This window comes from Diplotaxodon limnothrissa, linkage group LG7, assembly GCF_057381915.1.
Source record: "Diplotaxodon limnothrissa isolate DT_005_m linkage group LG7, D_limnothrissa_male_GT1.1, whole genome shotgun sequence".
Lineage (NCBI taxonomy): Eukaryota > Metazoa > Chordata > Actinopteri > Cichliformes > Cichlidae > Diplotaxodon > Diplotaxodon limnothrissa.
The window spans coordinates 13,937,952-13,959,295 of record NC_140602.1 but is presented as its reverse complement, the minus strand read 5'-3'; the positions used below and the strand labels follow the sequence as shown (position 1 = coordinate 13,959,295).

The 21,344-nt window shown below is 42.7% G+C and overlaps 2 protein-coding genes across 5 annotated transcripts in view; one reads left to right on the top strand and one right to left on the bottom strand.

Annotated features, from left to right (window-relative positions):
* Window positions 1-1,004: 1,004 nt before the first annotated feature.
* Window positions 1,005-14,355, top strand: prmt2ip (PRMT2 interacting protein). 4 transcript variants are annotated; one of them, XM_085359243.1, is made up of 4 exons: window positions 1,060-1,468; window positions 4,543-7,804; window positions 13,093-13,786; window positions 13,904-14,355. In XM_085359243.1, the coding sequence occupies exons 2-4, from the start codon at window positions 4,585-4,587 to the stop codon at window positions 14,187-14,189; spliced, it is 4,200 nt and encodes a 1,399-aa protein (XP_085215369.1). In that variant the 5' UTR covers window positions 1,060-1,468; window positions 4,543-4,584; the 3' UTR covers window positions 14,190-14,355. The 4 variants fall into 4 exon arrangements, with proteins under 4 accessions (XP_085215368.1, XP_085215369.1, XP_085215367.1 ...); XM_085359242.1 differs by lacking the exon at window positions 1,060-1,468 and adding an exon at window positions 1,005-1,036 and having other exon boundaries at window positions 13,093-14,355; XM_085359241.1 differs by having other exon boundaries at window positions 1,060-1,463; window positions 13,093-14,355.
* Window positions 14,356-17,231: 2,876 nt separating this feature from the next.
* arih1 (ariadne ubiquitin-conjugating enzyme E2 binding protein homolog 1 (Drosophila)) overlaps window positions 17,232-21,344 on the bottom strand; it is a 12,609-nt gene continuing 8,496 nt past the window's right edge. The window contains exons 9-14 of the mRNA XM_085359239.1: window positions 21,282-21,344; window positions 20,850-20,980; window positions 20,443-20,500; window positions 19,761-20,021; window positions 19,255-19,367; window positions 17,232-19,171 (exon numbers count right to left, since the gene is read on the bottom strand). The exon at window positions 21,282-21,344 is cut by the window's right edge and continues 9 nt beyond it. Of these exons, the coding sequence (XP_085215365.1) occupies window positions 19,087-19,171; window positions 19,255-19,367; window positions 19,761-20,021; window positions 20,443-20,500; window positions 20,850-20,980; window positions 21,282-21,344 (711 nt within the window). The 3' untranslated portion in view covers window positions 17,232-19,086. The remainder of the gene's footprint in view (window positions 19,172-19,254; window positions 19,368-19,760; window positions 20,022-20,442; window positions 20,501-20,849; window positions 20,981-21,281) is intronic.

The window sequence follows — 21,344 nt, the reverse complement described above, 5'->3', positions numbered from 1 at the left end:
CTTATAAACATGCTTGTCATGTCTAGCTTTACATGTCTATCACATGTCTCAAAGCTATGTACTGTATATGTTTAATATTCCCTTTTTTGTTGCCTTGTATGTTGGATGATGTGTGAGTTGCCTTGATGGCTTGTGTTGGTTACCCCAGAGCTGTAATGCCATAGTAACAGGAAATGGGAAGATCTGAGGAATTATCCATGGGGGTGAATCATTCCTCACATCAGGTATAAAGATGCTCCTTGATGAGCATCTTTGTACCTGTGAAACCCCCCTTGGACTTGTGGAAGCAACCAACTTGTCTAGACTAAACTGTGGCACCCCCATGGGACACATAAATTAGACTTTGGCTCACAGGTGAGGGGGGACATGATGCAAGTGCAACAAGACATGTACTCATCCAGATGTCAAGTCAGTGGAGAGTGTAAGAATTTAGGTGTGCAATATATAATAGAAATTCATTATATTATAAAACATTTGATTAGATTGAAAGGTGAAATGCCAGTCATGAGTAATGACAAGAAATTTAAAAAAAAGTCTGCCCGGGGTAATGGCTGACCTGAATTTAACTTTGGTCAATTATAGTAAACCATTAACTTTATTAGGATGAGATCGACACATGCAATCCTCTGCCATAAACGCTTCTTTTAGGTGCAGCTATTTACATATATTGGATTCTCTTTGTGTCAAGTCATATATTTATTTTAATTTCTGAGAATACATGCATCCTGCCATAATAAGTCTAATCGGAGAACAGTTTATTTTGACATCAGTGGGATGTCTTTAAACCAGTTTTATTGTTGCAGATATATTTAAATGTGTATGTTCCCAACCTTAGGCGTCTTCTGTGCCACTACACGGTTGAGTATGCAGTGACTAGTTCACGTAACCGTAGAGGTGCTGTGGGATAATGACTTGCATACAAGTCAACACAAAGATAAAGAACGGGGAATTATAAACACGTGATTTCCTTTATTGCTCCGAGACTGGCTTGTCCGATTCTGACACTCAGGCATGGGAACCGGGCAAAGGCGCGAAGGTGAGAAAGAGTCAACCTGACAAACGTGTGTTATCTGACAGGGAGTGAAAAGGGGCAAAAAACCCCGACTCTTAAATTAATTTCGGCGGTAGCAGCAGACAGTTGGCAGCCGGACAAAAAGTCACTGAAAGCGAGAAAACATGACATGTGAAGAAAACAAGCCGTGGATAGAGGGAGGGTGTGACTCCGCCTATTGATCAAAGACCATCCTCCTTCCTTTTGTCTTTTCTTCAGTTTGTTAACTTCTCTAAAAGCCTCGTGGACTTCGGGCCAGCAGCGCAGCAGTTTTTTTTAGTAGGCTGTGCTGTCGCTTCATTTGGTGGGATTGACGCATCTGGACTGATCCACTCCACGGGCGGCGGAGAGATTTGCCCACTCTTTTCTTAGAAGTTTCATGGAGTCTTTGTGGAAATCATTGATTACACGGGTGAGGTAAGGAGAGTTGTTCGCAGTTTAAAGTAACTGACGACTGATTGTGATGCAGAAGTGCGTAAAGTCAGAAAAGCGGGACCGGTGAACCTTTTAGTAAAGCTGTCAGAGTGCGTCAAAGAAGGTGGAACTATTTCATACAGTCGAGATCGATTTATGCATCCTCTGATTTTGTGTGTGTGTGTGTGTGCGTGCGTGCGTGTGTGTGTGTGTTTGGAACTTAGTTTGGTTTTAGTTTTGCCGTGGTTTACGAGGCTTTCGCGGCTGTATGGAAATGACTCGCTCTGTGAGCGAAAGTCAAGCTCTTACGCCCGTCTTATTTTCATATTATTTGCGTCCTATTAAATTTGGCAGGCTGCTCTTCTCGGCAGGTCTCGTACTTTCACATTTTGGCTGAGAAGCAAATATATGTGCATCGTAAGCTACAGCTCACGAGGATGTCAAGAGAAGCTGAGAAGAAACTTTTTTTTTTCTCCTCGTTCAAGTTCCGTTTTTTATTGTTTGGACGTGAGCCGCTTTCATTGGTTAAGTCTAAGACATATTGGAGGAAATTGATTTTTTTTTTATGTCACACCAACTTGCGGAGATCTTTCAACATATCCTAACCCGAGAGACTAATTGGTGATCAGATAAATGATTAATGATTGCTAGACTGGACTGAAGTAAGCTTTTACCTTTTCACTCTTCTCTCGCGTGGTTTTAAGCCACGGGCGTTTTGTTTTCGAAAGTTACGCTCTCCATCACCCTTGCCCTACAGATCATGGGAGTGGGAGGACACACAAAGGCGCATGCACACAGGCAGACACAAATTTTAGAGTGCGGTTTTTAGTCCGTTGAAAACAGCTCTGCGCAGTTTCCTCCATGCACATAAACCGCGTTTCTCCTCGCCATATACAGATAAGCCGTCACACCACTTGTGTGAAAGGTGTCAACAGGATGAGAAGATAAGATCTCAGTGCTGTGCTGTCATTAGACTGGAGAGGGTCACTGTGTGGGATTAAAGAAAAAAAAAAGTCGTTTACTTCTCTAAACCTCACCAAGAGTTTCAGTTATTCTCAGAACGTCTTATCATTTTTTTTGCATTTACAGATTGTGCTGGCAGATGTTGTATTTGCTAAACCTCTACACTTTAACTGTTGAGCCAAATTTCCACGCGTAGTCGGCAAGCGAGTGCAAATAAACCTTGGTATAATTTATAATTTATCTCCTCTATGACCTCATCGGTGCCTGCAAATGCTTGCATGGCAGATCACGTGACGACGTTATCTTCTTTTCATCTGCTCCAAGAAGCCAGACTGCGTTGCGATCCACACGTTGCTATGTATCTGTTATCTGTCATGTCTGTATCTTAAAAATGGGATGGGATGCATCTAGCATTTTACTCAAGTGAAGGTTTTGTATTCCACATTTAAACAAACCCCCCCACCCAAAGAAACAAAACAAAAAACAAACTCTCAATCATTTACTTCCAAACTGGAGGCGGGCTTTCTGTTCTGCTTTCCAATTTTTACACTTGCAGAACCTTCCTTGGTGAAAATGTGCTGTACTTCTTACGCTCAGCTTTACACTTACTAAAAGAGAGTGAAGTGAAAATATCAAGAATGTGCAAAAATACTTTTTTCTTAGGAAAAAAAAGGTATGTGTGTGTGTGTGTGGGGGGGGGGGGGGGGGGGGGGGATTCTGATACTGCACTATGGTCACTGTGGCTAGTGTTTATCACTTTGTGGATTACACATCTGTCATTGCAGATCATTTTTCACTGTTCATTTACCTGCTGAGCCCCAAAGTCTTGTTTGGATGTTACTCTTAACTTTCATTTAAAAAAGCTGATAGGAGGAACTGTTAGCTGACTAGTTTCAGTGTCAGGCGTTACCAAAAAGAGTTTTTAGTCATTAAAAGCTAATCAGCAAATTCCCATAAATGGGAGTCAGATGCAAAACAGCACTGAAGAAGTATAACAAAGAAGTACCTACGGTATGACCAGAGGGCTGTGGTAATAAAATGCAGAACAGCAACAACTCCACTTGTTTTGTCTGAGAATGTAAACACGAGATGAGAAGTGCATGCCAGATCAGGCGATAAGTCCTACTTCGACAAAAGCGAAGTAGCCTTTTTGATACGATCACAGTGACACATTGACATTTGAAGTAAGCCATGGTAAAACCATAACACATTATATGTGACTCACAGAAATGACAACAGTTGTGCTACAGTGTAGTTCTCATTTTTACAGATGGCCTTGAAGTTGAGACTGCTCTCGGTCACACCTGGATATTATGTTACCACAAGTAACAGTTGGAGTGGAGGTGGTACAGGGAGAGCCAGTCGGTTTGGCGCATCATGTGTCAACTATCTCTTTGGCAGTTTGTGGAAAACCTTTCTCAAACCTGAGATTTCTCCTTGTACAAGAATTAAATTGTAACTCATTGTAGGAACCATTTATTAGCCGTGTGCGCTTTTTTTACTTTACAAGGTCAAAAGGAATGACTTACAAATAATTTGGTCCAGTTATTATTTGTCTTAAAACTGTGATTTTATGTGGTTATGCAATTATGTGTAATGTGAAGGAGTGGCATGGAAACTATGTTTAGGGCTGCAGTAGGAAGACGTGATGAAATAGCGATGAATGTACACCAAAGATTATTAAGTATCTACATGTTGTGCTCGCATATGAATTACTGAAGCCTTTTTACAATAAACCCTGAAGACTCTTTGTGTTTATTTACACCAGTGACCTGTGTGGTGATGGTCTGAGGCCGTCTGGCCTGGGTGGGGATTTTCTCTTCCACGTGATCCCCACACATTCCTCAGATAGTAACTTATTTTTCACATGCAGGACTCTTATTCCACCATTTATGTGCGTGAGTGTGATATGTGAGATAAACCTCAAATTTTTTTTTTTAAAGTCACTTCAGTTCTTATCTCGTGATTCTGCTACTAAGCATTTATTTTTCCGTAACACACTTCACTGCTATATCTGATGTCAACATAGTCGGATTGATTCCAGTGTTAAACAAACTTTTGATAGTTTTTCAGTGAGAAATGCCACAATCTAATTGTTTTTGTTTTTTTGGCAGGTCCGGAGCATTATTGATGAATCATCATAACAAGGCTACTACATGATGAGCAACCAGTCAATGCAAACCCTCACTGATGCAGTGTTACGAGCCAAGATGCCATTATTTGACCGGACGATAGCATCTGCAGGACTGTCAAAACCGCAAAATATGTCTGGTTTCCTGGGCAAGCAGGCGCTGCCGTGCCATGGGGCCTTCTTTGCTTATGACCCGAGAGGAAAAGAGGGAGCGGGATTCACTTCTCCTTGGAGGAACTCAAAGACATCTCTGCTGAACGACCGGAGTACTATGAGTCACCTCTCTGGCATGGAGGGAAACCATCTGATTTACAGACACGACAGCAATTCTTCAGAGGAAACTCAGTCTTCTGCTACGCGTCACACCCCGGTAAAACAGGGCTTTATGAGGTACAAGAAAAGTCCTGAGATTAGCAGTCCTACAGTTGCAGCGTCGTTGCCTATTAGAAAACAAAAAACTGGAGGTGAGACTTCATCACCCCCATCTGAAAACTCTGTTTACTTAGCGATTCCCAGGCCGGTTTACGGACATAATCCCTGCTGTAATGAACTGGGTTGCATGTTAGGACAACGCTACAGTGTGGAACATAGCTCTCCAAGGATACCAAACACTGTATATGAGCGTGACTGGATGCAAACTGATGCTCACTACGCTGAAAAACCATCTGTTGAAAGGAAAGGACAAGAAATGGGGCTTCAACAGAGAGTCTTACAGTTTGAACACAGCACAGATACACTGAAGAGGCTGACTGTGGACTCGTACAGCCCTGTTAGAGGAAGAACTTTGCCTGCTGTGATTGAACCACACTACAGCAGTTACCCCTGCACCTCAACTCGTCCACTGTTTGGTTCTTTAAGTGAGCATAGCCAGCCTTTACAGACTTCCCCCAGAGGCTACCCCAGCCTTTACCCCTCCCACCCTACATATGAGCATATGACCTCAGAGGTTTATCAGGAACGTTCTCCCATGTCCAAATATGGCCAACTAGCGCAGCACCAAGTGTTTTACTACCCCCAGGCAAATGTGGAGGTAGAAAACAGAACCCAGTGTAAAGATAGTGGCAGTAAGCAGAGAGAAGATGTTGCTGTTATTCATAAACACACAAGCTCAAACCCTCGGGAGCATTACATAGTGCCTCAGTCGCTTCATGCTGAAATTCCTTTGCCTTTGTCTAGCACTGAAATGTTGCCAAATCATTCTTTTATGCGGGGTTTGAACTATCCATGCTATGCTGTTCCAAGACTTCATTTAAATCCAAGCCAAATCAGAGCCCCCCTAAAAAGGCAACATGCATCACCTACTTTTCATCCTAGCCACAAAAATGTTTCGCCATCCAGCCAACATATGGATCACCCCATGGTGTCCGCCAGCAGTTTACAAAAGGACAAACCCAAGCACCCCGGCCTTCATGTTGACCACCTACCCATTTCCTCACCGTTCCTACCTGTGACTCAAACCAGCCCTGCCAGACGTGTGAGCAAGCCAGGTGTCTCACCATCAGTTATAGAAATGAGAGGATTCTTCCCCCCTCTCAACCGCCTGCATATGGACTCACCCATCCTTCCACCACTTGGCTTGAATGTGGACAGAGCAGTGGACTATTCCTCCTGTGAATCTCAAGTCCCTTGCCCGACTCAGCCAAAAAACGTTCCAGTTTCCCCAGCCGTGTGGCGACCTCAGTCACCGAATTGGAGTTCAAATCGGATCCACACAGACGTGCCTAAGAGTGCAAATGTCCACAAAAGTATCGATTCTCCTGCTGTCGAAACAAGAAGCAAACATAAAAGCTCTGTGTCCAGTCCAGAAACCGCTGTTAATAAACAGTGTCTAAAGAGGAGCATTTCCCATTCATCTTCACCTGTCAAAATAAAAGAGGAGGATAAGGATTTATATGAAGTGGAATGGACCAAGAAGAGACAAAAGTTGAAAACGGAGATTATCCGAGAAGGAAATAAGAATGACTCTCCCCCTATGCCAGTTATTGACACTGTTTTCAGTTTGGCACCTTACCAAGGATATCTGCAGACCTCGGGAGGGATCTCTGGAGCTGGAGCATCAGGGAAAGCCTGTCAGTCCTCTGAGCAGCATGAAGTTAAATCCAAGCCAGACAAAGAAAAAAAACAAGATCAAGCTAAACAGGAGCCTGTTGTGTGTCTAGTTTTTAAAGAAACTCGCACTAATACTTCAAAAGAGAAAAGTGCTGCAGAAGCTGTTGAACCCAAAAATATTAAAGTAGAAAACCTAGATAAATCAGATATCAGCAGCTCTACAGATGACAGCATTTGTCCCAACCACAGCAGCAAAATGGAAGTCAAAAAAGAGCCCACAGAGACTGCTTCACCTTTCTTAAAAAAGACAATTGAACCTGAAGAACATGAAACTAAGCCATCTAGAGCAGCTGAAAATAAGACTTCAGATGAGTCCAAACCTGCTGAGATGACTGCACAGACAAACACGACTTCTGAAGGTGACACAAAAGCAACACAACACAAAGAGGAGCTCATCCTTCCCCCCAAACCCACGACTCCACTGCCTGGGAGCAAACTAAATTTCAAAAACATTCCCCCTCAGTGTCTTAAACTTTCCACCTATAAGATTATTATCCCTAACGGCAAGAATTATTTCCCTGTTCCACCACCACAGAAGCCGACTGCACAGCCAGCAGCTGAGTTCATACCAAACCAAGATATCCAAACGCCCGCCCGCAAGCATTTCCTTGAGCTGCACCAGTCATTCTGTAAGCTTGTGTCCAAATCTGTGTCGACTTCTTCAGAGCAGGACCTTAAAAAGTGGTTGTCCCAACTGAAAATAACCGAATTGGTGTCTCACGTGACCAAAGTCCAGAAAGTTTCCTGCCTGCTGGGGGTAAAAGCCAGAGAGGCTTGGCTCAACGAGGAGATGAAATCGGCACTTGACACGGTCCTCGACAGGTTAAGAGAGTACTCGATCCAGGAACGCTGTCCTTTTCCGCACGTCATGCGGACGGGAGCAGTGTTTCTCCCCATGCTGGTGGTCAAGGAGCAGCTGTTTCCTATGGTCCACGGCAGCTTCATTGACCAGGTCCTGCAGGAGCACAAAGTCGAGCTGCGACCCACCACGCTCTCTGAAGAGAAGATCCTCATCCAGCTTCATAAACGAGCCTGCTCCTCCAGACTCAGGAGACTGATGTCCCTCAAACACCTGCCCGACGTCTATGCCGACGCGGTCAACCTTCTGTATTATGTCTGCGTCTGCAAACAGCTGGGTGAGTGTACATTCAACACAGACATACCGAGACAAACCACCATGGTTGCTACAGTTACAACACTGTAGCCCTTTAAACCATTAACACCCCACCCCCCTCCCCCCCACAGGTTTTGCAGTGAGTCCTCCATGTGCTAATTTCCCCGCAGCACCGGACACAACTGTGTGAAGAAATGTCTATAAGGCCAATGGCTTTAAAAATATTTTACAAGTAATTTAATACTACATATAAGCTATTATTTATGTGAATTAGCTAAGAAACAAAAAAATCTAAAGTATTCATATAAGATATAATATATCATCTCAGTAATTAGCGCAAACTATGTTCCTACTTGTAAAAAGATTTGTAATTTCTTATTATTAATTATGATGATTCATTTTGCTTGGTTTTATGAAAATCCCTGTTTCCTTAGTATAACTTTGATAGCATTCTAGGAGATCCCTTTCAGTACACGATGTGAACTGAACTTTTAGATATCATTATAAAGCATCATATTTCCTTCAAAGAATATTTTCTGCATTAATTGGCCCTTTTTGTAAGTAACCAATCAAAACAGAAGAACTATTCAATATAAAATCCATTTATTTTTTACAGAATCAACCTCATCTGACGTCCAAAAGAGAGTCCAGGTATTTTTTTCCTGTTGTCCCTCAATCTCACTACTCTTTTGCTTTTTTCCTGGTTTAGAAAGCGGGAATTTTTTCTTCTAACCTTCAGTAACAAATCACAAGAAGCTGCATGATTACACTGTGGGTGGGTTGAGGGGGAAAGGCGCTAAGCTGGGCTGCTTGGGGACATATGAATTTGTTGCCTACTTACAGCACTGTAGCTGAAACGGCGTAAGGCAGGCTGGTGGATGACATTATGAGGGGAAGGAAGTGAGAGGCCGCTACACACAAGAGGGATTAAGTGTGGCACTTTTTTTTTTTTTTTTTTTTTTTAGGTCAGAGATCTTTTCAGAAGATGGTGACTTCATCCTTTGTTGTACCATCTCTAACTAACCCACATCTACACTGCATACAAGTTGCATTAGGCAGTTTCTGAGAATATGAGTGTGTAATGTCCAAAGAACAGGACAATAGTATAACACCAGTCAAATCTCATGAAAAAAAAAAACTTCTTCCTTCCTCACCTGCCTGGCTGTGTTCGCCACCCTCTGCATTTCTGATAATCAAATCACTTTTTATTGTCACATCACATGTGCAGGCACACTGGCACAGCACATGCGAGTGAAATTCTTGTGTGCGAGCCCCACAAGCAACAGAGATGTGCAAACACAACAACACAAACGAGCAAAATACAAGAATGGCCAACCTGAAACTAATAAATATATGTACAATATATAATAGTGTATGCATTTCTGGATGTGTATACTAAATATTTTCCTACGTGTGTGTGTGTGTGTGTGTGTGTGTGTGTGTGTGTGTGTGTGTGTGTGTACACACATTTTTACAAATTAAATAGTAAAAAAATAAAATAAAATAATAATAATAATAATAAAATATATAAAATATACAGAGTTGAATATGTGCAAAACAAGTGGCATTTATATACAGTGTGGAGTGCATAATGTTGAAGTTCCAGTAGTGAAGCTGAGGTGTCTATGACGTGTTCATCAGTCTGATGGCCTGATGGAAAAAGCTGTCTCTCAGTCTGCTGGTACGGGACCGGATGCTGCAGAACCTCCTTCCTGATGGAAGCAGTCTGAACAGTTTATGGCTGGGGTGACTGGAGTCCTTGATGATCCTCCCCGCTTTCCTCAGGCACCGCTTCCTGTAGATGTCTTGGAGGGAGGGAAGCTCACCTCCAATTATCCGTTCAGAGCACCGCACTACTCGCTGGAGAGCTTTGCAGTTGTAGGCGGTGCTGTTGCCATACCAGGTGGTGATGCATCCAGTGAGGATGCTCTCAATGGCACAGTGATAGAAGGTCCTGAGGATGCGGGGGCTCATGCCGAATCTTTTCAGTCTCCTGAGAAAGAAGAGGCGCTGCTGCGCCTTCTTCACTGTTTTGTTTGTGTGTACTGACCACGTAAGATCCTCAGCCAGGTGTACGCCAAGGAACCGGAAGCTGCTCACTCTCTCCACAGCAGCGCCGTTGATGGTGATGGGGGTGTGTACTTCTCTGCACCTCCGGAAGTCCACTATCAACTCCTTTGTCTTTGCGACGTTGAGGGTGAGATGGTTGTCTTGACACCAGTGGGTCAGGGCGCTGACCTCCTCCCTGTAAGCCGTCTCATCACCGTTGGTGATAAGACCCACCACTGTAGTGTCATCCGCAAACTTCACAATGATGTTGGAGCTGTTAGTGGCTGTGCAGTCGTAGGTGTAGAGTGAGTACAGGAGAGGGCTCAGTACACACCCCTGTGGAGCACCAGTGTTCAGTGTGATGGGGGATGAGGTGATGCTGCCCAGTCTGACCACCTGGCGTCTGTCAGACAGGAAGCTAAGGATCCAGCTGCAGAGGGAGCTGCTCAGTCCTAGATCCTGCAGTTTCCTGTCCAGCTTCGAGGGAACGATGGTATTGAATGCTGAGCTGTAATCTACAAACAGCATCCTCACATACGTGTCTCTCTTCTCCAGGTGTGACAGGGCAGTGTGTAGTGTCAGGGCTATGGCATCATCAGTGGACCTGTTGTGGCGGTATGCAAACTGTAGAGGGTCCAGTGAGTCGGGTAGTGCAGAGCAGATGAAGTCCCTGACCAGCTTCTCGAAGCATTTGCTTACGATGGGGGTCAGGGCTACAGGTCGCCAGTCGTTCAATGAGGAGATGGTGGAGGATTTGGGTACAGGGACGATGGTGGCCATTTTGAAGCAGGCTGGGACTACAGACAGAGAGAGGGAAAGGTTGAAGATGTGCGTGAACACTCCAGCCAGCTGAGCCGCGCATGACTTGAGGACGCGGCCGGGAATCCCGTCCGGACCAGTAGCTTTGCGTGCGTTCACCTTCCTGAAGCACTTCCGCACATCCTCCTCAGACACAGTGTGCGCACTGACGTCATCCGCGGTGCGCACACTGTCCGGTCTCATGGTGTTCGCTGTGTCGAATCTAGCGTAGAATGCGTTTAGATCCTCACACAGAGAGGCCGTGGTCTGCGGTGTGCTGGTTTTCCCTCTAAAGTCTGTGATCGTGTTTAGTCCCTGCCACATACTCCGAGGGTTGTCAAACTGTTGCTCCAGCCTGTCCCTGTACTCACGTTTGGCTGCTTTGATCGTCTTCCGGAGTTGGTAATGTGCGTGTTTGTAGTCCGATGTGTTCGCGGAGGCAAAGGCGGTGTTCCGTGCCGCCAGTGCCGCGCGAACATCTCCGTTAATCCAGGGTTTTTGATTTGGGAAGGATTTAACTGTTCTGGATGGGACGACATCTTCCACGCATTTCCTGATAAATCCACAGACTGAGTCTGTGTATTCATCAATGTCTCTGGCGGCCACGTGAAACATTTCCCAGTCCGCGTGATCAAAACAGTCCCGCAGCGCAGACTCCGATTGGTCCGTCCAACAGTGCACCGCCCTCCGGGTTGGAGCTTCCTGTTTCAGCTTCTGCCTGTAGGCGGGCAGGAGCAGGATGGAGCAGTGATCTGATTGGCCGAATGGGGCGCGGGGGAGGGCTTTGTACGCATCCCGGAAAGAGGTGTAACAGTGGTCGAGTTGCCGGTTTCCACGTGTGTTGAAAAGGATGTGTTGATGGAGTTTTGGTGAGACTTTCTTCAGGTTTCCCTTATTAAAGTCTCCGGCTGTGATAAACGCTGCCTCTGGGTGTGCGGTTTCCTCGCTGCTGATCGCGCTGTACAGTTCCCTGAGTGCACGGTCAGTGTCGGCTTGTGGGGGAATGTAAACAGCCGTAATAATCACTGCTGTAAATTCCCTCGGTAGCCAGAATGGCCGGCACTTAATCATCAGGTACTCCAGGTCCGGTGAGCAGAAGGATTTGACCGGGTGCACGTTCGCATAATCACACCAGCTGTTGTTGATCATGAAACACACACCACCGCCTCTGCTTTTCCCAGTAAGATCCTGTGACCTGTCCGCGCGGTGCACAGAGAACCCCGGCAGTTGTATTGCGGAGTCCGGTACTTTGTCCGATAGCCAGGTTTCTGTGAGGCAGATCACGCAGCAGTCCCGCATCTCTCGCTGGAATGAGATCCGTGCCCGAAGCTCGCACAGCTTGTTCTCCAGAGACTGCATATTAGCCAGTAATAAACTGGGTAACGGTGGTCTGTAAGTGCGCCGTCTCAGTCGAACCAGAAGAATGCTTCAATCTTGTCACAAATATAAACTGATCAGACACACCCTTAAAACCAAGTTCCAAATATCGAACAGGTGCTCCCTGAACAGTTCTGACCCATTCCATCTCCGGGTGTCTTACAGTTTCTGGGACCAGGACGTGGGTTATCTAGATTGCAGGGTAGGTGTTGAGACTGGGTTAACATATCTGGGTTAAAAAAAAATCCAAATACTAATACAAACTTAAATCCCTTTCCCAGTCGTTTTAATGCTGTGGCTGATTAGTGTATACTTTCAGACTTCATCGTCATCACATTCAAGTATTCATGAAATGTTGCACATACTAAATAATAACAGTGCTCTCTCATTATAGGTGGGAAAAAAATGTTACATACATTAACTAAGTTAATCAACTTTATTTGAATTAAATATTTTGAGTTTTTATGTAGTTAGTTAAAAATACAAAGATTATAGCATATCAATAGAGTCGTCCTTTTTAAAAAAAAAAATTATTGTTGCCTTTTATTTTGTCTGTCAACAGCTTCGATTGTATTTGCTTCCTGAACCTACTGAACTTGGCCTAATTGAACTGCTGTTCACTGCTGACATAGGTTCACATGGTTTTGGAGCACTTGACTCTAGTGTCTGAACATTTCTGTTGCCCTCTTCTTGCCTCACTGCTGTTTTATCCGTGACTGATAGCACCCCTCGCAGCAGCTGACTTTTTCCCAGCCTTTGTGTTTATTCCCATAGCCTTCTCTTCTCATAGCCATCTTTGCTGTAAGGGTGTTTCGTGGTGGAGGATCATGATGTGCAAAAGCCGAAATCCTTAGGTTTAGGTGTGAAATAAGCTCTTTAGGAAACCAAGTATTTTATATTTCCTTGTCAGAAATCCTGAAAGTCTGTTTCTGACTTGCTTCTCACTTGTAACTGTTTCCCTGATCACTGCATAAATTCCTTTGCCTCTAATCTTCCCACTTTGTGAGGAAGCAGAATCCTATATTTATCTGCGATATTTCAGCATTTGTTTTGAGCTCTCTTTTTGCCATTTTCCCTGTGTTGCAGGATTAGATATGGACTCCGATCACAGGGAACAAGATGGAAGCTCTGAAGCGTCTAACAGCGGGAGGGTTCCTGTATTTTCTGACACCACTGCCTCCGCAGCCTCGCACTCAGAGTTGCAACCACAGAGATGTTCAGAGGATGAGGAAACACAATTGCATTTGAACAGGAATAAAACTAAAAGAAGAGTAAAGAGCCGTTCGAGGCGTACGTTTCTAGAAAACAGGTTGTCAGATGAGGAAGAGAGAGGGGATATGGACAAGGTTGTAGCTGAAAGCACTGTCAACACAACTGCAAAGAAAAACTGCAGTGCCCATGAGCCCCAGGAGAGTGATAATAAAGGGACTGATTATATGGTTTCAGAGCAGAATCCATATATTTCATGGATGTGTCCTTTAACACTGGACGAGCTATCCCCATTCCCGAGTGACGCAGAAACTGAGGGATCTTCCAGCAGGTGGCATGTTGGTCAGTCCTCACCATCAGTCAAATCTAAGGAAAACTCTAAGAATTGTTCAGGAGTCATTGTTAAACTGAGGAAGATACTTAGTGAAGGTCTAAAGAGAAAAAAAACTCGATACCAAGCAGTGTCAGAGTCGGAGACATCTGCTGATGCTTCCATCTCACAGACTGATGACGGGGAGAGTGTGATCGGTGAGGCTGACGTTCACAGGAGGACACCCAAAACAAAGCACAGGTGGGAGAGAACAGGAAGCTTCTCTCATGCTTTAAGACCCCTTGGCAGCTCTTCTAAAAGAAAACATAGATCACTTTTGAAGATCAAATACTGTCCCTACTTGTCTGCCTGTCACAGCGCCGAACACAGGAGGCGATGGGTCCTGCGTTCAGCTGTGCAGAGGGCTCAGAGGGCCATGAGGTTCTGCTACCCCGAGTTGGTGGGAAAGAGGATCCGCCACCTGTACGAGGAAGTTGACAAATCAGAGGTGTGGTACAGAGGGGAGGTGCTGCGCATCCACGAGGCTCACCCCAACCCCCTTAAGACCATATTTGAGGTCAGGTATGACAGCGAGCCAGAGTGGAAGTACTACCTCGAGCTTCTCATAGACTATAAAAAAGGCTGGCTCAAAATTGAAGACTAGTTTCCAGGCACGTACACACAATGCTATGACACCTCTGTGAGCGCAACGACAGCTGAGCATTTTTTTTTCTTAACTCACTTACGAAAGGTTCCTCGAGAATGAAGGTGAACTGGATTCTTTTTTTTTTCTACTTCTTCTTTTATATAAAATAATGAAGTCACCTAAAATTGCCTGTTATGTAAGCACAAAGTTGTGCTTTCTTTAGTGATGGGCTATGTTCAGTGTTTAGCTCATTATTATTATTATTTTTTTTTTACATTCTTATCATTTATGCGGTAACTTTATTTTAATAAATTAAATTTTGATGACATGAAAGAAATCACTGCCTCACTGTGCCCCTTTACTTTTATAAACTGCGAGCATCAGTGGAGTATTTTTTTAAGTCATCCTGACCTTTCTTTTGAAACAGTGCAGCAGAGGGAAATTAGTGGCTTGGCGTAGTTTGAATGAGCATTACTTTCAAGCACCTTACTGTACCGTAATGCGGTGCCAGTCACATATAGCATTAATGCAGAAAACTAATCTTGACCCTGATGATGGTGGTTGCCTTATTGTAAGTAAAGACCGGTGATGAATTAAATGGAAAAACTTTGACCCTTATAGTGACGCAAATTTACACTGCAAATCAATGCAAAGTTGCTCTGAGCCGCCACCTTTACCCATTTCTGTTCAGATGGAAATGGTCTCTTTCAAGATGACAGTGCCCCTGTACACAGGGAACAAGGGTTTCACTGAGTGGCTGATGAGAATGATGTAAATAATATATACTATGGTTGACGTAACCAGCTGGACACCTATGGATGCGCTCTTGGATGCTCCCTCAACCACCATCAGCAAAATACAAAATGAGTGAAAGCACTAAAGTCAAAACACTGAATAACTTTGAGAAGCTTGGTCCAGTCCATTCAGTAGAGGAAGCTCCTTTAATTTTTCAACCCTTTGTAGTTTTTGTGTTGAAACTGCTCAGGTTTCAAAAACACAAGCCGAGTGTGCTGTATACAGTCAGTGTGAAACTTATGACTGAACCTCAAATCGTGGTTTCATTTTGTATGATTTTCCTACTTCTGCAGACTGAATTAAAACATTTGTCTCACCATCGTGTTTTGTCACTTCTCAACTCTAAATATTCAAGAGAAGGGAAAAAAACAATGTTAAGACTTCTTGTAAAGCTATAATGTGTTCCTAAACGAATGAATTGAAACCTGATTAAAGCAGGATGATTATGTTAGTTTGAATCATACTGTTAGAATCCTCAAAGAACAGGCCAAGGAGAACGAGCGGAAGCAATCTTCCACATCAGCTTATTAATCAACCATACACCCAGAGTGATGCTGAAAAGCTAGTTTGTGTATTTATTACTTCTAGGCTGGACTATTATAATTCATTATTATCAGGCTCTCCTAAAAACTCAATGAAAAGCCTTCAGTTCATCCAAAATGCTGCAGTGAGAGCGTGCATATTTCTGCCATATTGGCTTCTCTTCATTGGCTCGCCCGGTAAATCCAGAATTGAATTTAAAATCCTCCTCACATACAAGGTCAAGCAGCATCTTATCTTAAAGAACTCATAGTACTATATCATGCCAACAGAGCATTTTGCTCTCAGACTGCTGGTTTACTTGTGGTTCCTAAAATATTCCAGAGTAGAATGGGAGGCAGAGCCTTAAGTTTTCAAACTCCTCTTCTGTCGAATCAGCTCCCAATTCAGATTCAGGTGACAGACACCCTCTCTGCTTTTATGATTAGGCTTAAAACTTCCCTTTTTGCTAAAAACAATTTCAACGCTTAGTTACTTTGCAATAGGCTTAAAGTTGCTGGGGGCTTCCCATGACACACTGAGCATTTCTTCTTAACTCTGTCCTTATACACCATTTTCATTTAATCACTAGTTATGAATTTTGGGTCCTCTCTTCCTCCCCTCACCCCCAACCAGTTGTGTCAGATGACTGCTTTTTCCCAAGCCTGATTTTGCCCAGAGTTTCTTCCTGTTAAAAGGGAGTTTTTCCTTCCCACTATCTCCAAGTGCTTGCTCAAAAGGGGTGTTTGATTGTTAAGGTTCCTATGTCTTACTGTTGGATCTTTAACTTGTACAAAGTACCTTGAGACAAATGTTATTGTTTGGTGCTAAATATGGATAAGCTGTCAAAAATAATGCGTTCTGTGTCACACCTTCCATTTTAACACCATGCATTTGACGTTGAAACTCACAATTAGTAATCATGTTTGTCAGAACTGGTGTCTTTGTCCCCATCATGTGGCTGAAAATGTAACTCTTACATTCACACTATACTGTTAAAAATGCTCTTTATTTTAAAAATGCAATTCCAGGGATGGACTTGGTTTATACCAGTGACAGTACAACAGTGGAAGTCTTCATAATGACACACTTTCAAAACACCTCAGACAGTTAAATGAGTGGTGCTGCAAAAATAAAATCGCCCCCCCCCCCCCCCAAAAAAAACAAAAAAATGTTTCTAACATTTTGCACTTTAATATTTTCATGTAAAACAACTAACTCCACCCCCAAACATTTTTTACACTACCAAGACATCTTTAATAGTGCAAATTGAAGATATTTATAAAACTATTAAAAGTCTTTTGGATGTCAATTTAATGTGAGTAGCTGCTTCTGTTACTCCATCCGTTAAGCTGAGATGTTCATGAACTACTAGCAGACACAATGAAAACCCTAGAGAGCACATTAGCCTAATGAGCAAAGCTACAGCTGGTGTTACTGCAAGACAGCTTGGAGAAAACAGCCCATCTTTTATCCATTCACCTTGTGTCATCATAAGTTTGGGATTTGAGAGAATTAAAATGACATAAAAACAAAACAAAACCACCTGATTGCTATATAACACTCTGAATAAACTAAAAAAAAGTTTAAATTATTATTTAAAAGTTATCAAATTAATTCCATGTCATTTTGGAAGACACTCTGGCAAGGTCTGCAGAACACAACACTGCTTTAAAAAAAAAAAAAAAAAAAAAGGGGGGGGGGGGGGGGGGAATTAGTGACTCATGGATGTTAAGGTAATTAAGATGAGAGAAAACCTACTCTAATGACTCACACAGTACTCCAAAAAATTAGATTTGTCATGACATTTATTCAAATAAACAATACAGTTTATAATTTGCTAGGATAAAATAATGCGTTTGAACACATAAGAAGCATTTGGGAAAGAATTCCCCAAAGATCTGAAACTGGGGCAAAGGATGTGTTTCAGTGATGGCTGACACTTTGGTGTCATCTTCAGACTCGTATCACTGCATGTATAATCGCGTCCCCTCCAGTCAGTCTTTCTGAAGACTGCCATATTTCAGAGAACAGATGAACAAGCATTTACAAGCAGAGAGCTTGACAACCAGAGCAACCACCGCATAGAGCAATGCAAAATCTTGAGGGGAACTGACATTTCAATGCCAAAACCTCAACACACGTGCGAGAGGAAAAAAAAACAAAAAAACACAACAAAAAAAATGCAGTCTTTAATGAAAAAGCATAACAGCTTTACAAAACACTCCTACAACCTTTAGAAGTTTGTCCCATCTCCCTCAGCTCCTTAAGGATCACATGTCCATCTGTGTAGCTCAATTAAAGCAATGTTCAGTCTCACTGCAAGGCAAGAGAGTTCCTGAATGGAGATGATGCCACTACCACCTCCATTCCAATATTCCCTGCAAGAGTGATGCAGATGCCTGACCCTGTTTGACAGTGATCGAGCCCAATTAGCAGCAGTGCAACGCCGCGCTGTCAGTACATTCCATTACCCTCTTTCAATTCTCAAGGTGCAAGCTGAGCTACCTCAAGCCACGTCAGGAAAGAGGGGGAGAGAAAAGAGAAAAAAAAAAAAGAAAAAAAAAAAGGAGTGAATGTCACTCAGTTTGGCTCTTGCAAATAATTAGTAATGTTCTTAAATGTTAAACACCTCCAAAAACAACTAGGGGGGTACAACAAAAGGTTAGCATAGAGAGACACTGGGCCGGTGCGTTCTACCTCACCTCTGACCTGTAAAACTTTATCCTGCTCCTCTGTGCACTTTCACTGAGTCCTTTATGTGATTACCTGGAAACTAAAGCCAATTCTGTCAGTCTCCATGTTGAGTTACTGGTTAGGTATAACTTATGACTGCTCTGAAGGGACTGCAGATGACAGGACGAATATCTTATTGCCAAAGACCTCCAAACATCAACAGTCTGTGGAGAGTAGACAGACTCAACCTACATGGCAAAAGCACGGTAAAGAATAAATATTTGAAAATTATGCAAACACGTGCCACTCCTGCTCTTGAACTTCCATGCATATGGACTATTTACAAATTGAAAAATACAGACTCGCTATTTTGTTCTTTTTATGTTTTTTTTTCTTCCTTTTTTCCCCCCCCTGAAATGTCTTTGCCCCTTTGCAATCAGCCTATCAACATTCAGCCACTCAGACAAGGATCTTTACCACATATTGCAGACATGGCCAGGACAATTAAAGCTGTGTTGAAAACATTTTCACACTGATGGGAAAACAAAAGTCAAAATCAAAACAGAGTAAAAGATTCACAAGCAAAAAACAACAACAAAAAAAAAAAAACATGAGGAAAACAAGTTCAGGGGAGGTATTACAATACAAGCCAAAAGGATGTATTTGTTTAATATGGATCTTCTGCTTGTTCAACCCTCCACTCTGTTGCTAACAATACTGTAGTACACATTTTTTTATTACTCTACCCTTTATTTAAATATAATTTACTTTGAAGATTTTGTTAAACAAATCCAGAAAAAAAATGATGCAAAAGTGGTTGGTTTGCCAAAGGAGAGGCGGCAGAAGGCCTGTGCTGCCCTGTTAAATTGCATCAGCGCTCTAGTTTGTCAAGATACTCAAGAGTCCGTTGCATTGGGACGTGTTCTCAATCCTCAATGTACTCCCACAGGTCCTTCTCATAGCCTTCATGCACGTGCTGTAGCAGCACTCTTCGCCTGCTCTCACAGTATCTACAGACACAGGACAAATTTTAAGCTCCAAAACACACAAAGTCAGCCATGGCATGCACCAGTACAGTTCTTCCTTCACTGACCTGTACTTGTCTTGTACTTTTTGCTTGATGTCCTGCAAGGAATCCTGGGAGATGTCCCTCTCTAGGTAGCCTGACAGCACCTCGGTGGCATTTTCCAGGTCTGCCTGGTTGTTCTGATGAGTGATAATTGCATTATAATCAGATAAGCAACGTTCCACTATATAATAGAGCTAAAGGAACAAATGTCTAATCTATGAGAATTTCTAATAAAGTAATTAAAAAACAAAAAAAAACAAAAAACAGCTCTTCAGCACTTAGTTCATCCATGAAGATCAAAACTGTGTGAATGAAAGAGGGGGAGAGACGAACACAGCTTCCACAAAAGTCGAAAGCTAAAAGGTGTTACATCTGGGGTTGGTGAGGTGTCCAGTTTCGTTCGTATGCCATGTTGGATTCATTCATGCCTGCTGCAAATAATGCTACCAAAATTTTCCAGCACGATAGTAAATATCTCATATAAAAAAGGTACAATCACACTAGTGTATCTGAGCCAAAAACTGCCCTACCTCAAAAATAATGGACTGGTTGTTCTTCTTGAGGTAGAAGGCGAAGACATAAGTGAACATGAGTGTGGAGCGGCACTGGCACAGCACATCCACAGCCTTCTTCAGAAACTGCACCTCAATCCAGGACATGTTGTGCTGCTGCATTTCCTCCATCTTCTGCTTGACCTGAGCATAGAGCTTGTGCTCAAAGCGCAGACTCTGCATGTGGTTCATGTAGCGGTTGCAGTAGAACAGGTACCGCTGCAAGGCTGCCCTGGAGCGCTGCACACACACATACACACACAGCATGGACTTCCTTTACTGTGAGCACGCTCATCTTTACTTATAATAGACTGTCACTCTACTTTCTCGATGGGCACTGGAATATCAGAGACATATACTGAAATGTCTCAACTGTTTGTCAGGTCTGAATCATCATGTAATTATCAGCTTGCTGTACAATTCTTTATAAAACGATATCCAATATACAGATATATTTTAGTTATTGTAAACTATAGAAATGTCATGTTATTTATTTAATCATGGTTTTTCTCCTTCAAGAATAACTGTAATTCATTTTTAGATGTAAGCGTTAACTGGAACATAAACCATGCTTGGTACAACAGTTGAGGCTACTTGATTTTATACATCTGGCAAATAGAAGAACGTACAAAAATTTTGAAGCTTCAATATAACTGATTACCTCTTGAGCATCTCTGGCTGCCTTGGCATCATCTTCATTGTAGCGATTGCAGTTGTACCTGAAATATTAAAAATATATAACTGAGATGAAAAGAGTAATGTTCTTCTCTCTGATAAGCTATACTATGTGTGTTTAAGGTGGTCAAATTCACATTCATATGGCACTCTAACACAGAAAATCGGAATTTTAATCTCTACATCTTTTAGGGCCATTAAAAAAAAAAAAACCAAACAAGTGATGATGGAGGAAGTAAGAAACCTGAGCTGTCATTTAAGTGTAGCGAAAAACAACAACAACAACAACAACAACAAAAAAAGGTGGAAAAAGTCATCCCCTGTTCTGACATTTCCAGCAGACACTAAAACAAAAGACTCCACATAACAAGCATGTGAGCTAGTGATTCTCACCAGGCTGAGCCGTGTGGTTCCCATGGACCCAGACAGACCCAGCAGAACTCAGCTTTGCAGTTCTGGTTTCGACAAACCATATGATTGCAGCCACCATCTTTCTCAATGGTCACGTGGCATTTTGGACATTCCTGTGAATGAAATTACATTAATTTTATTTAAAAACAGTAATTCAAGGAAATGATTCATGCTATAGACTGAGAAAAAGGCTGCAGAAACAAACGAAGCAACAATGGGCAAGGCCCTGTAAAACTGTAATTCATAGATATGCACTGATGATTGTAAACATTAATTGTCAACAACTGTCAGGTCTGTAAGGTGTGCACACTTTATGACAGGTTATGAGCACACAAATATGTGACAAAAATATAGGGACTTCAACATTGTTTAATCCTATTTAAACTTAATACATAACATGAGAGAAATCCACACCTTGGTATTTGCTGCAATCCAGTTTGAAGTTTCACTGTCATCATCACATTTTTTAATCCATTT